This window comes from Penaeus chinensis, chromosome 42 (assembly GCF_019202785.1).
Source record: "Penaeus chinensis breed Huanghai No. 1 chromosome 42, ASM1920278v2, whole genome shotgun sequence".
NCBI lineage: Eukaryota > Metazoa > Arthropoda > Malacostraca > Decapoda > Penaeidae > Penaeus > Penaeus chinensis.
The window spans coordinates 1,070,219-1,084,328 of record NC_061860.1 but is presented as its reverse complement, the minus strand read 5'-3'; the positions used below and the strand labels follow the sequence as shown (position 1 = coordinate 1,084,328).

The window sequence follows — 14,110 nt, the reverse complement described above, 5'->3', positions numbered from 1 at the left end:
AGAGAACGGAACTAAGCCACAAAACCGTTCTCTTTAGGTGCTACCTGGAGTGACTGGGTTCGAATCCTTCCCAGAGAGGGAATTTGCATATATTTACATATCTTGATAAAATACTTAACTGCATTGTTACGTCGCATATATATACGCACACTTTATAATAACTTGAATTGTTAAAGTAATACTCAGATTCCTACACAAGATGGTCACTATTTTTCTTGTCATGTAAAAGTAAACCTTTATTATCAATTTCAACTGCTTGTTCTTATCTCATTTCCTTTCAAAATTACCTTCCCCACTGATCTTTTTCTAATATTCACATGGATATAATCTCCACATCAAACTGTTCATACTAAAACAACATTCCATTAAACTATTTCTATTCCACTCTTCAAATAATCCCTCAGAAATTAAAACGTTGTTTACCCAACTGTACCAGACGCTGGAAATTATTACCTGCAGATCTCATGAACACCTTTACTCGTTAATTACCAAGAGGTGGGATTTAGCCACGCCCCACTTCATCTGACTTCTCTCATCATGAACAACTTTTGCATGAACACCTCATCAGCAACTTTTGAGTTCTCTTGAACACTTAGTGAAATGTTTTTCTCGTTAAGTGTGTGTGATGTGTGGTTAAATGCTTAGCTGTGTGTCAAAAGCCGAAAAACTATAGCAATAGCAAAATATTAGTGCCAAGTGTCAAGAGTGTGGCAGTGGGGAAGAGTCAAAAGAGTCAGGTATCATAAGTATGTCGGCAGGTAACTATCAAGTGTCAAAGTGTGATAATAGGTAAGTGTCAAGTGTCATAAAGTGGCAATAGGTAAGTGTCAATTTTCATAAAGTGCCAATATGTAAGTGTCAAGTGTCACAGTGTGGCAATAGGTAAGTGTCACGTGTCAAATGTGTGGCAGCAATTAAGAATTGCAATTAAGTTGTGACAAAAAGTAAGTTTCATATGTCATGTGTGGATGCATGTTTAAAAAATGTCAAGTGTCAAATATATGGTAACAAGCTTCTGTCGCGTCAAAATTGTGGCGGAAGGAAGGTGCCAAGTGTCAAAAGTGTCAATTGTTCTAAATATAGCATCAAGAAAGCATCGAAAGTGTCACGTGACAAACGTGTAAAAGCTCTGCAGTGTGACAGCAGGTGTAAAACTGCAGCTAAGCGCCAAAAGTACATGGCATCAAAAGCGTCATGTAAAAGAGGCGGCAGGCAGGCGCCACGTGACCCCCAGCGACGCCAAGGCAAGCGTCCACCCCAGCAGAAAAGCGATCGGACTCACCCCCTGGGCCATCTTCCCCTGGAGGAGGGTGTGCAGGCGGTCGTACAAGCTGTTGATGGGATTGTTATTACTGATGCCCTGCGTCAGGAGCTTGGCCGAAGACACCTGTTCTCGAAGCTTCGCCAGCACGTCCTCGCCCTCAAGGACCATGCCGTCGCTGTCAGGCTTGAGGGGGCTGTCACGACCACTATCAGCGCCGACACCCGCGTGCTCGTGGCGACCTTCGTCCGGACTGTTCTTGAGGGACGAGGGACTCTCGCGTCCGTTCTCGAGGCTGACCATTTCGTAGTCGTCCACCTCGGCCTTGAGGGGGGTGTCGTGCCCGGCCATCACGCCCAGGCGGGTCTGCTCGCTCATCTCCAGCAGGCGACCCTGTGAGCACGTCTGGAAGGAACGGCAGAAGCAGATTAAACACAGACCCTTGAGCAGATGCAGCTCTCGGTATCCTAATCAGGACCAAGAGATATTCATTATAAATTGTAAAGACAATGCGGCGCTCCTGCATCGTGAGCCCAATTCATAACAATCGGAATTCATTCTTAATAAATCATAAAGATGAACACTCTCATTATCGAAAACAGGCATTTTGGGCCTAATTTCGAAAAATTATAAATCAGAAAGCTCTCGCCTAATCAATAGCAATTGCCAATTAATCATAAATCATAGAGCTGATGAAGCTCTCATTATCCATCACATACACTTTGACCCTAATTTGACAAACAAAATTAACTAATTATAAATCCTATAGCATATTTAGCTTTTATCATTCAACACATGCATCTCCCTACTAATGCACACCAACCAGGATCAATTCATTATCAATCGTAAAGCAAATGTAACCTTAATTATCCAATACATGCATCTTGGGGCTAATCTATTACATTCCAAATTAATTATATAGCAAATTCAGCTCTTGACACTTATCCATTTTGAGCCTAATTTAGGAGGGTAAAAGCATCGTTAATTTGGTCTTGGTAATATGTTCAAATTTTCATATAAATATGATGTAAGCATATGTTTGCTTGAGGACACGCAAGTCTCCAAGTTACTGAATGTGAGTGTGTGTGTGTGTGTGTGTGTGTGTGTGTGTGTGTGTGTGTGTGTGTGTGTGTGTGTGTGTGTGTGTGTGTGAAATCCTCATGAATTCAAGATGTATCCAATATCACACACAGAACAATCAAATCTCAATCTATTAGAAAGGCGAATTTATCCAATCGACAGGAGACAACGAACTTCCAAAGCCTTTTGTTCCCTACAATAAATAAATAAATAAATGAATAAATAAATAAATAAAGGAGAGCGATCAGAATGTTCCCAATACATCTGAAACCTCTGAACAAAACTGTGAACAGCAACCAGTTCGACGGTGCTTTAAGATAGCATCTGCAAACACCAAGGGACGATACCGCGCTCGCTCCGTCAACTCGTGAAGGGGTTCCAGCGCACGGGAAGAGGTGATGACGTCACAGCTGAGCCAGGAGGGGCGAGGGGGGGGGGGGTGAGGGGGTGAGGGGGGGAACCGGCCTCGCGTGGGGGGGTCTGACCCAACACTTAACCCATAGCAGGGGTCTGACAGGTGCAGGGGGAGGCCCATTATAAGCCCATAACTATGATACGCTGAACATACAATAATACCGAGGCCGGCGGCGCAGACCTCTCGGAATCTATAAACAGAATGACAAGTTGCGTGGTGCTGCGCCCTACGAATGTTAATTGAGGTTTTACATCACGTAAGCTTAACGATGAAGTATCTGAGAATACTATAATGAAGAACAATTAGGATAAATACAGGTAATAACGTCTCTCTGGAGCCGTAGTTTTTCGTTGCTTAACCTCGGAAAAAAGCGCTACTCATCGCGCATCGTGGCAGCCCAGGGACGCGATTTAGGTTGCACGATGCACGAAGATTTCCAAAGTCCGACGAATACAATACAAAATCGCGCACTACAGTTCATGAACTCGCCGTGGTAGATGCAATCACTAGCGTAGTTTATCATCATATAAATTTTCATGAGAGAGCAAATTGCCGCCGGTCTAGCAGCTGCCGGTTATTCGCCGTACGGGAAAGCCGTAAGGTCGCGTAGCCGTATCGTCTCGGAGGATTTACGGCCTTTTTGGCTGCGTGGCCGAGAATTACCTTGCCCCTTTGTTAGATAATCTGAGAATAGAAGAATCAATTAATTCACTAGACTAACTCTCGGAAATCACTTCCACGCCGGTAATTTTCTACCTGTTAATTCGTCTAATTGTCGCATTCACCGAAAATTTTATTTTAGTATTTACCTCCTGTTCAGCATACGTAAAATTTTAGCTTAGTTTATTATTATTATTATTTTTTTTTAGTACGTTTACACTCCACGTACCTAAGAATCTGGTCAACTTTTTTGTTTATCTTTTTTTTTATACATTACGTAATTTTGTGTGGTCACGTGACATCTCAGTATATAGGAAGGGCGTGAGTCATAACACGTGTGAGAGTTAATAGTGTGGAAATAAGATATATTGGAAAGTAACATATGATACCACATGTATTTTACACGTGTTTGTGTGTGTTTGCTTGTTTGTTTATGCGTACGAGTATGCGTGCGTTTATGTGCGTGCTTACATACGTACGCGCGTGTGTGTATGTGTGTGTGCGTGCGCGCGTACATGAAGGAAGGAAAGTTATGCATACTTATCCATTTTTTCTACATGTGCGCGAGAATGAGTTTATGTGCGCATGTACCCGTATGTACGTACGTATTTGTGTCTGCCATTGTGCACAAGGCTATCAATGGATATGATAATCGTCGGTGCCAGATGCGAGACCAGCGGCGTTAATTACAGCGCTGTTATTACGTTCGGCAGCGATAGCTCGGGTTTCCGTTTCAACGTTGAATTACTTGAATATGATATGAATGGGTCGTTTACTAGCTAATTATTATACACTGAAAGGAAGGAGGGTGCAGAGAGAGAGGGGGGGGAAGGGAAGGGAAGGGAAGGGAAGGGAAGGGAAGGGGAGGGGAGGGGAGGGAAGGGGAGGGGAGGGGAAGGGAGGGGAGGGAAGGGAAGGGAAGGGGGGGAGGGGGGGGAAGGGGAAGGGAGGGGAGGGAAGGGGGGGAGGGGAGGGAAAGGGAAGGGAGGGGAGGGAAGGGAAGGGGAGGGAAGGGAAGGGGAGGAGCGGAGGGGAGGAAGGGAAGTAGGAAAGGAGGAAAAGGGAGGATGTGAGGAAGGGAGGGAGGAGGAGGAAAGGAGGGAAGGAGGGAGGGAGGAGGGAAGAAGGGTGAGGTAGGGAGGGAAGGGGAAGATGGGAGGGAGGATAGGAGAGGAAGGGACGATAGGAGGGAGGGAGGGAAGGAGAGCGAATTAGAGGGGGAGGGGGAGAAGAATAGAGGCAAAGTGGGAAAAGGGACGAAGAAGAGGGAAGGGAGGAAAAGAGGAAGAGAGGGTTAAAGGAAGAGGGAAAGAGAGAGTGAGGAAAAGAGAGAGAGAATGAGAAAGTGAGTGAGAGAGAGCGAAAGAGAGATAAAAAAAAAGTATGAACCGTATTCACGCCGACAAATGTAGAAAAGGTATGAATGAGAATGAATATCTTCACATTACAAGAGATTTATTTAACCGGTTTCGATTATATCATCGGGACCGGTTAAAATACCTCTCTGGTTATGTGAAGATATTCTTTCTCATTCATACCTTTCCTACAGAGAAGAGAATAATAAAAATGGAAAGCAATAAGCAGACAAAGAGATAATAAGACGGAGAGAGAGAGAGAGAGAGAGAGAGAGAGAGAGAGAGAGAGAGAGAGAGAGAGAGAGAGGGGGGGGGAGCGAGAGAGAGCGAGAGAGAGAGAGAGAGATAGAGAGAGAGAGAGAGAGAGAGAGAGAGAGAGATAGACAGAGAGAGAGAGAGAGAGAGAGAGAGAGAGAGAGAGAGAGAGAAGAGAGAGAGAGCGAGAGAGAGTGAGAGAGAGAGAAACAGACCGAGAGAAAAAAAGTAAAGAGGAAAGAATAAAAAGCGCTAAACACACGCCAAAACACACTTGCGTAATACAAATCGTTTCCAATTACCTTTATACACCAACCCTAAATAAAATATAAGAACCCGAAGTACACAGTAATCCAACAGCATTATCTATTTCTGTACAGCAATTGTTCCGCTAATGGAGACATACCCAAGCCCATTAAGCGGGTGTGCAATGTTGCAAGCCAGGGAGCTATTAGCAAGGGATATAAAATGCAAGAAAGAATGTAAATTAGCAAAAAAGAAAGAAAGAAAAAAAAGGAAAAGGAAAAAAAAAATCACGCTCTCTGAAACATGAGTTGAAGCAGTTAATTTTCGTTCCGAGTTCTTTAAGCACGAGATCGAAAGCTTCAGTGTTAACTGATTTCTTTTTTTTTAATATCAAGCTTCGGACGAGAGCGGTAACTGATTTCTTTTTCTTTTTTAAATACCAAGCATGGTTTTTTTCTTATAAATCTTGGGGCGAGAGTGTTGATGATACTTTTTTTCCATTTGAAGCTTGGGGCGAGAGTGTTGACTGATTTGTTTATATATCAAGCTTGGGACGAGAGTAACTGATCTTTTTTTTTCATCTCAAGCTTGGGGCGAGAGTGTTAAGAGATTTTTTTAAAAATTCAACCATAGGGCGAGAGTGTTAACTGATTTTTCTTTCTATGTCAAGCTTGGGTTTTTTTTTCTTCATATAAAGCTTGGGACGAGAATACTGACTGATTTTTCTTTTTATTTCAAGCTTGGGGTGAGTATTAACTGATTTTTTTCCCCCCATATAAAGCTTGGGACGAGAATATTGACTGATTTGTTTTTTGTTTCAAAATTACCGTTGTAGAAGAATACCAGAAGACGGTCAACAGTAACGGAAATACTGGAATTGGTGAATCAACAACAGGATTTTGGAACTAAGAAAAGAAAGGACTGATAAACGAGAGACAGGAGAAAATCTCTAAAAAAAAAAAGAAGAAAATAAGAGAGCACAAGCGACCCGAAAGTAATGAAGAGAAACAGCAAGAAAAGCAGGACTCGACTTATGAGGCAAACAATATGCAGGACAATACGACCCTGAAACCTAGGCCAGGGACCTGAAACATGGGGGGGGGGGGGGGGGCTCAAAGCGAGGAAGACTACCCGAAAAGGTAACATGGGACCCTAATCGTAAAAAAAGAAAACAAAAAAAAGAAATAATAAGAAGAAAAAAACATAATAACGAGAGACCTTAGACCTGATTCAGATCGAGAGAGACAAAGAGAAAAAAGAAAGAAAATAAATAAGGATAATAACAAGAATAATATAAAATAAATAGATGAATAAATAAAGAAAAAAACAACCGAAGACCTTAAAATGGGGAAAAACGAATCGGAAAAAAAAATGACTGACCGGAGACCTAAAACAGGGGATTCCCCCCAACAAAAAAGACCAAAGACCTGTGAGGCCCGAATATAAAAATAACTAAAATGAGACCTAATAAAACAGTAGTGGGGGGGGGGGGAGGAGTGACTAGAGACGTGAGAACCGAACAAGTGCCCCCCCCCCCCCCCGAAAAAAAAGGAGAAAATAATAATAAAAAATAAATAAAATCAAAAAAGAAAAAAAAGTAAGAAGAAAAACTTCGCCATAGTGACAGAAGATCGAGAGCACAGATGTCATTAAGTAATCACATCCCCGAGAACACATGCAAAAGAAAGGCAACTGATGACGTCACTGTTTATTTACTGCATTGCGCTTTGGGAACGAAAGGGGGTTGCCAGACGCTTCCCGTCTACGAAATAAACATTCTCGTGCGTCATGAGATTTGCCTTATTTGTAAATATAACAAGAAATGACCAAGTAATGGACACTTTCACTTGCGTTGGGGAATTAGTCCTATTTACAAAGAGGCATAAAGAACAAGTACTTTTCCTTGCATAATTATCAAGCTAATTTGAGGAACAAATATATATATTTGTAAAGCTAGTCTGAATGTCTGCCTTTTCTGCTTTGAAACGACGTAATCAAATAGCCCTTTTCAGTAATTATCACTAACGCAAATACATACTTTATACAAGCACACTAACTTTACAATAACAGAAATAACATTTACAATACTAATGGCAATTTTTTCAACAGGTCAAAATATCACGATTGATGTCAATATTCTTGTTAATGATATTGATGATAATAATTTTATTTCCCTCACTGATATACTGAATATGACTTGTTATTACTGTTATTATTACTATTTCCATAATCATCATTATCATAATTATCTATATTATCATCATTAGTATTGCTATGATTATCAATATCATTGTTCTTTTCACTATTATCATTATTATTATTACTACTACTAGTATTTTTATTATCATTATCACCATTAATATCAATATTATTACTTTTGTTATTATTATCATTGTTGCTATCATTCTTATTGTTATTATTATTATCATTATCATTATCATTATTATTGTTATTATTATTATCAATATCATCACCATTTTATTTTTATAATTATTATCATTATTTTCATTATAATTATCATTATTACTACTATCATTATTATCATTAGCAGTAGTAGTAGTAGTACCATTACTATTATCATTATCAATTTATTATTATTATGAGTATTATTATTATTATTATTATTATTATTATCGTCATTTTGAAAATGACATTAACATTGGTGATGATGAGGAGGAGGATAACAAAAATAATGATAATGAATAATAATCATTTTGAGGATGATAGTTGTTATAACAACAACCGTACTAGTAATAATAATATTAAAAGTGGTATTCGTTGTCGTAACAGTAATAATAATAGTAGTAATAGTAGGAATAATAATAAAAGAACATCATTAATAATACAAATAATAACAATAATGATAATAGTAATGATAATTATAAAAATAAAAATAAAAATAAAAATATTAATAGCAATAATAGCAAAATTAACAACAAGAAGAACACTAATAATAATAATAATAATAATAATAATAATAATAATAATAATAATAATAATGATAATAATAATAACAAAATCAATGGTGTTGATAATTATATGGACAATAGCAAAACTAAGGACATCAACAACAATAACAATAATGATAATAATGATGACGTTAATGATGACAATATTAATAATAATGATAATGATAATAACAATAACGACAGTAATGATAATAATAATAACATATCAATATATATAATCGATAATAATAATCATAATAATGATAACAATAATAATAATAATAATAACAATAATAATAATAATAATGATAATAATAGTACAATGATGATAATACAATAACAGAAATAACAATAACAATATTAGTAATAATCAGGATATCTTTATCATCTTCATCATCATAATAATATGATAATAGTAATAGCAACATCAACAACAAAAAGTATCAATGATAATAATGATAATGATAATAATAATAATATTAATATTAATATTAATAATAATGTTATTATTATCCTTATCATAAGTATTATCATTATCATTATCATTATTATCATTGATGACATTATTATCATTATCATCTTTATTTCTATTATCATAATTATTATAATTATTATTTTAATAATATTAGTAGTAGTACTATTGCTATTATTATTATTGACATTATTACTATTATCATTACCATTATCATTATTATCATTACTATTATTATCATTATTATTCATCATTACTATTGCCGTTATCATTACTGTTATCATTAAAAGTAATAACAATATTATAACGATGATGATGATAATGATGATGATGATGATGATGATGATGATGATGATGATGATGATGATGATGATGATGATGATGATGATGATGATGATAATGATAATGGTAATGATAATGATAATGATGATGATGATGACATAATAAGAACGATAATATGATGATTTTGATAACAATGGTTATAACAGTCCTGTTAATGATAATTATCATTGTGATGATAATAATAATAATGGTAATGGTAATAATAACAACAACAATAACAACTAAAACAATTATTGTTATTATCATTATCATTATCACTAATATCGTTTACCTGTATCATTATTCAGATTAGTGCGATGTGGATCATTAGAATAATTATTAATTTCAACGTCATTACTTTGAAGAGTAATTATCATTATCGCATTTTCTCCGGTATTTCTTTAATTCAATTAGCGTGATGTTGTTTCTTCCCAGGTATGATAAAACCGTAACATCTGAATACCCATAATATTTAAATACGACTATCTGAATACCATTCTTATAATCAATTGCCAATGTGTTATTATTACAAAAGATCATATTCATATCACACACTTTTATCCTATCGTTACAACCACCATTAACTTTCCCATTTCCATGAGGTTGTTATCAGCTTTATCACCTTATCAGTGACCTTAACATCATGTTTGTTTTAAATATCACCAGCTACTTTAGCGCCGCATTAGATTCACCTAATTGAAAAAATGCCATTCATTACTTTCATAATTTCTTATCTGCTGTTATAGTTATTATCATTTTCATTGTCACCGAGAACATTATTTTCAACACGTAACGCATTAAGCCAGCCTATTACTATATCATCTAATATCAAAGGTATCATTAGTTGACGTATTAATAACCAGGTCCGTTGTACGTCAGTATTTAAATCTACTTATGCATATGTAATTAGACGTCATTTCAGATTCGCTATGCATTATCATTTTCTTCCCTGTATCTTACATCTGATAATGACAGCCAGTTATTTTCATCAAATTAATTATTATCTTCACCTAGAATATTAATAACATGACGTCAGTACCAAGCAATACAAGGATACGTTCATATCAACCGATCATAATACTGCATTTATTTATTTTTAAATGCTACATACACAATCATCAATCTCAGTTATCTTTACTGTCACCATACTCATTATTATTACTTTTATCGTTCAATTACAATCACCATCGTATTGTTTCGTTGATTCCATTCACAACCTTAATAGTTTAACTGAAGAGCTTATTTCCGTAGAGGAGGGGCAGCAGTTGTAAGACTATGATACCAATAATGGTGATAATAATAATTACGACGATAAGAATTATGCTGATAAAAATAGTAATTACAGCGGCAATAATAATGATGATCAGAGATAATAATAACAAAATAAAACCGAAAATAATAACAATAATAATAATAATAATAATGATAATGATGATAAGAAAACCGAAAATAATGATGATAATAATAATAATAACAAAACAGTAATAATAGTAATTATTATAATATGAATAATAGAGATTGACTATTAATGATGGTTATCATGACCATGGTAATATTGGTGCAATAACAAGAAAATAATTACTATAACCAATATATTTAATTACATCAATGATAATGATAGCAATAATAATAATAATAATAATAATAATAATAATAATAATAATAATAATAATAATAATAATAGTAATAATAATAGTAATAATAATAATAATAATAATAATAATAATAATAATAATAATGATAATGATAATAATGATAATGATAATAATAATGGTAATAATAATAATAATAATAATAATAATAATAATAATAATAATAATAATAATAACAATAACAACAACAAAATAATAATAATAATATCAATATCAAAAATAATGATTGATGACTGATGACGATGATAATAGAAATAACAATAATAACGCTAATAATAACAGTAGAAATAATAATAAAGGTAGCAATTGCAATATAGTTGACAGTAGTAACGATAACGATAAGATCTGACATTGTTTTCTTTTTTTTAATCAAAATAACTATACAGTGATATCACTACTTCAATAGTAATGATAATGAAAAAAACTACCACCATTGCATAAAGGAGATGATGCTGTCAACATTAAAATCTAGATTAATGATAATCATGAATCTTGTCTACTTGATTATGATTGACATTTTCAGTTATCAACACTACTGAAGATGACTGTCACCGACGCCGTTAATACTATTAATAATAGCAATGAAAAAAAGTCTGAATTTATCTGTGATTCATCTTGGCGAATGTCAATTTAGTAAAATATTTAACAATCGAGCATGAAAGATCTTGTATTATTGTTTGACATTATCTGGTGACATCAATGTTTCTCATCAAAAAATAATCTGGCTCACCGAGAACCAGGTTTTCGGCCATATGTCAGTTCGAGTTCCTGAGTAAATGTAGGCCTACGAAAGGATATGTGATTTTGTAAAATATTTTATATTGTTTTTATTTGTATGTGAATTAATTTCCTGATGTGTAACTCTATTTATAATTATTAAACAAGTATGGGATTTTTATGATTAGACTTAGTAATATGCATTACTGTTATCATCCTTATCTTATTGCTATCTCACAAAGCACAAAAGGAATTTAAGGGGACTTTCCCAACGTGCTACGGAGATAAAGTATTGGAGCAGAATAAAGTCACAGACAGCAACAGGACAGGTAGTGACAGCTGTCGTGTCACCTGTCATACGCTGCTTTTCACAAGAGCTGACGCCCCCGTGCTGCTGGCTACCTGCGAGGCTGCTTCGAAATGCCAGCCACACGACCAGAGCAATCGGTGCGTCGCGCTGTGTCGCACCCGCGGCAGAGACACGCCGTGCACAACTCACCATTCGCATGTCCTCCGCAATCTGCGGCTGTTCCATCTGGTCTGGGGGAAGCAGGGTGCACCGAATAGGATTCGCCCGAATGCAAAGCTGATAATCGATAATGCTCGCGGGTTCGTTCCTGTTTATCAACCACTCTCACGCACTTCCTCACACGAACTTCGAAAATACAACTGACGGGATCTTTAGCGGGAAGCTCGAGTAGGCAGCGCTGCCAGACGCCGCCACGCTCGTTAACACCGATGCTTCGTCTCCTCTGCTTTGTCAGCTCCATCCATGAAATGCCGCGAGCGATTTGCTCTTGGATCTTGCTTGAGGACTAAGGGAAATCGCGGGAAATGCGTTAATTCGTGCGCTAAAGGGAGATTGCTTGTTAGGTGTGGCGTCAAGTGAAGAGGTAAGAGGCGAGTCGTATCGGCCAATGGCAGCGCGAGTTGGCCTGGATGACTGTGAATGAGGGCGTGGTTATCACGAGGGGCGGAGTTTGATCCGGGCTGATCGACCAATGATAGCAGATTGATACTGGTGCGGTGCCCCCAAACGGCCAGCTCTTGGAGGCCCATTACGCGCTGACTGACGATGGGGCTTCGAGGCCTCTCGCCACGAGCCCGGGCAGCCAGGGGTCAGCCCGAGGAACGAGCCACGTGAATGTACAGGGCCTGAGAACTCATTAACAAATTAGCATTTTTAAAAGTTTCTCAGGAATCAGAGGTTAGGTGTAAACATATTGTTATGCAATAAAAAAAAAGTCCAGTTACTTGTTTACACACACACACATATATGTGTGTGTGTGTGTGTGGACAGATATGTAAACACACATATATATATACACACACACACACACACATGTTATATATACATATATACATTTATATATGTATATATAATGATATACATCTACATATTATATATGCATATATATACACACACACACACACACACACACACACACACACATATATATATATACATATATTATATATATATATATATATATATATATATATATATATATATGTGTGTGTGTGTGTGTGTGTGTGTGTGCACATACATATCCATATACATACATATATATATATATATATATATATTTGTGTTTATATGTGTGTGTAATATATATATATATATATGTATGTATATATATTATATATATACACATATGTGTGTATATATGAATATATATTTATGAGTGTATGTCTGTGTATTTGTGTGTCTGGGTGTGCGTGTGTGTTCATTATCCAACACTAAATATCCGTGAATGTATCTTGAAACACTGTAATGTTCCATGCTGCTCCTCATCTCTCTTACAGTGGATGTGGCAAAACAGGAAAAATAATAATAACTAAAGAAATAATAGCTAGGATTTTAAAGAAGGGGGGGGGGGCGAAAGGAGGAAATAAGGCCATTATTAGAAATATCTTGCGAAGCTTGAACTTAAATTAAGCTGTATCCTAAGCTTACTGTCGATTATTCTATCATGTTAAGTTAGAAAATCTGGAAGACTGGTGGGGGGGGAGGGGGGGGCTTACTAAGAAACTCACACGTGAACAGACTTCTTTTAAGTGTATCTCTTCAGTATCTTAAAAAAAAACCTTTGCTTTGATTTTAAAAGAATGCCAGATTTCTCTCTTCATAAACATATGATAAAGTATATCACACATTATATATGCACACGCACAAACACACACACATATAGGCAAAGAGACACATGCACGCAAAAATACACGATTACAGATATGACATTAGAAAACAAGAAAACAGACTCCATGTGACATGCATTGCCAGTACATAAAGTATAAACATATATTCACAATACTGTTTACATATGCTGTATCACACGTATTTACAGGTTTGCGTATGTCTTATACAGTCACGAACCAAAACCCTAATTCACACACGTTTCGAATACCGTCTCGAACTCCCATATAATGTTATTTCTTGTTGTTCGGATTAGGGGGGGGGGGGGTCGAAGCCTCATTCACGGCATCATCAGGTTATTTGAAACATTACTCGCAAACGGGGGAAATATCACCGTCTATTTTATCTATATCGTTGCCATATAAATGATCATTTCTTTGTCCATATTTCTTTTGTTGGTGAATGTTTACAAGATTTCATTCTGACTTTGGAACAGTGTTAATGAACTTTTTAGATCTGATACCAAGAATGGGACGTTCCACTAATTTACTTTGTTTTTAAGCCAATTTCTACCAATTTACCTCGATTTTTGTT

The 14,110-nt window shown here is 36.2% G+C and overlaps 1 protein-coding gene across 1 annotated transcript; it reads right to left on the bottom strand.

The window, feature by feature from the left end:
- Positions 1–313: 313 nt before the first annotated feature.
- On the bottom strand, positions 314–12,006 carry LOC125047772. Its single transcript, XM_047646208.1, has 4 exons — positions 11,882–12,006; positions 1,283–1,666; positions 1,119–1,160; positions 314–349 (listed from the first exon to the last, which is right to left on the bottom strand). Exons 1-4 carry the CDS (start codon positions 11,915–11,917, stop codon positions 314–316), a joined length of 498 nt encoding a protein of 165 aa, XP_047502164.1. The 5' UTR covers positions 11,918–12,006.
- Positions 12,007–14,110: the final 2,104 nt, after the last annotated feature.

Bases quoted from the DNA above. Each gene is read 5' to 3' on its own strand.
- LOC125047772 (XM_047646208.1), bottom strand. From the start codon at position 11,917: ATGGAACAGCCGCAGATTGCGGAGGACATGCGAATG. The intron at 1,161-1,282 runs GTGAGTCCGATC...TTTGGCGCTTAG, and splicing joins AGGGGAAGATGGCCCAGGGG to CTGCAGTTTTACACCTGCTG. The intron at 350-1,118 runs GTTTGTCACGTG...ATGTTGTTTTAG, and splicing joins ACACTGCAGAGCTTTTACAC to TATGAACAGTTTGATGTGGA.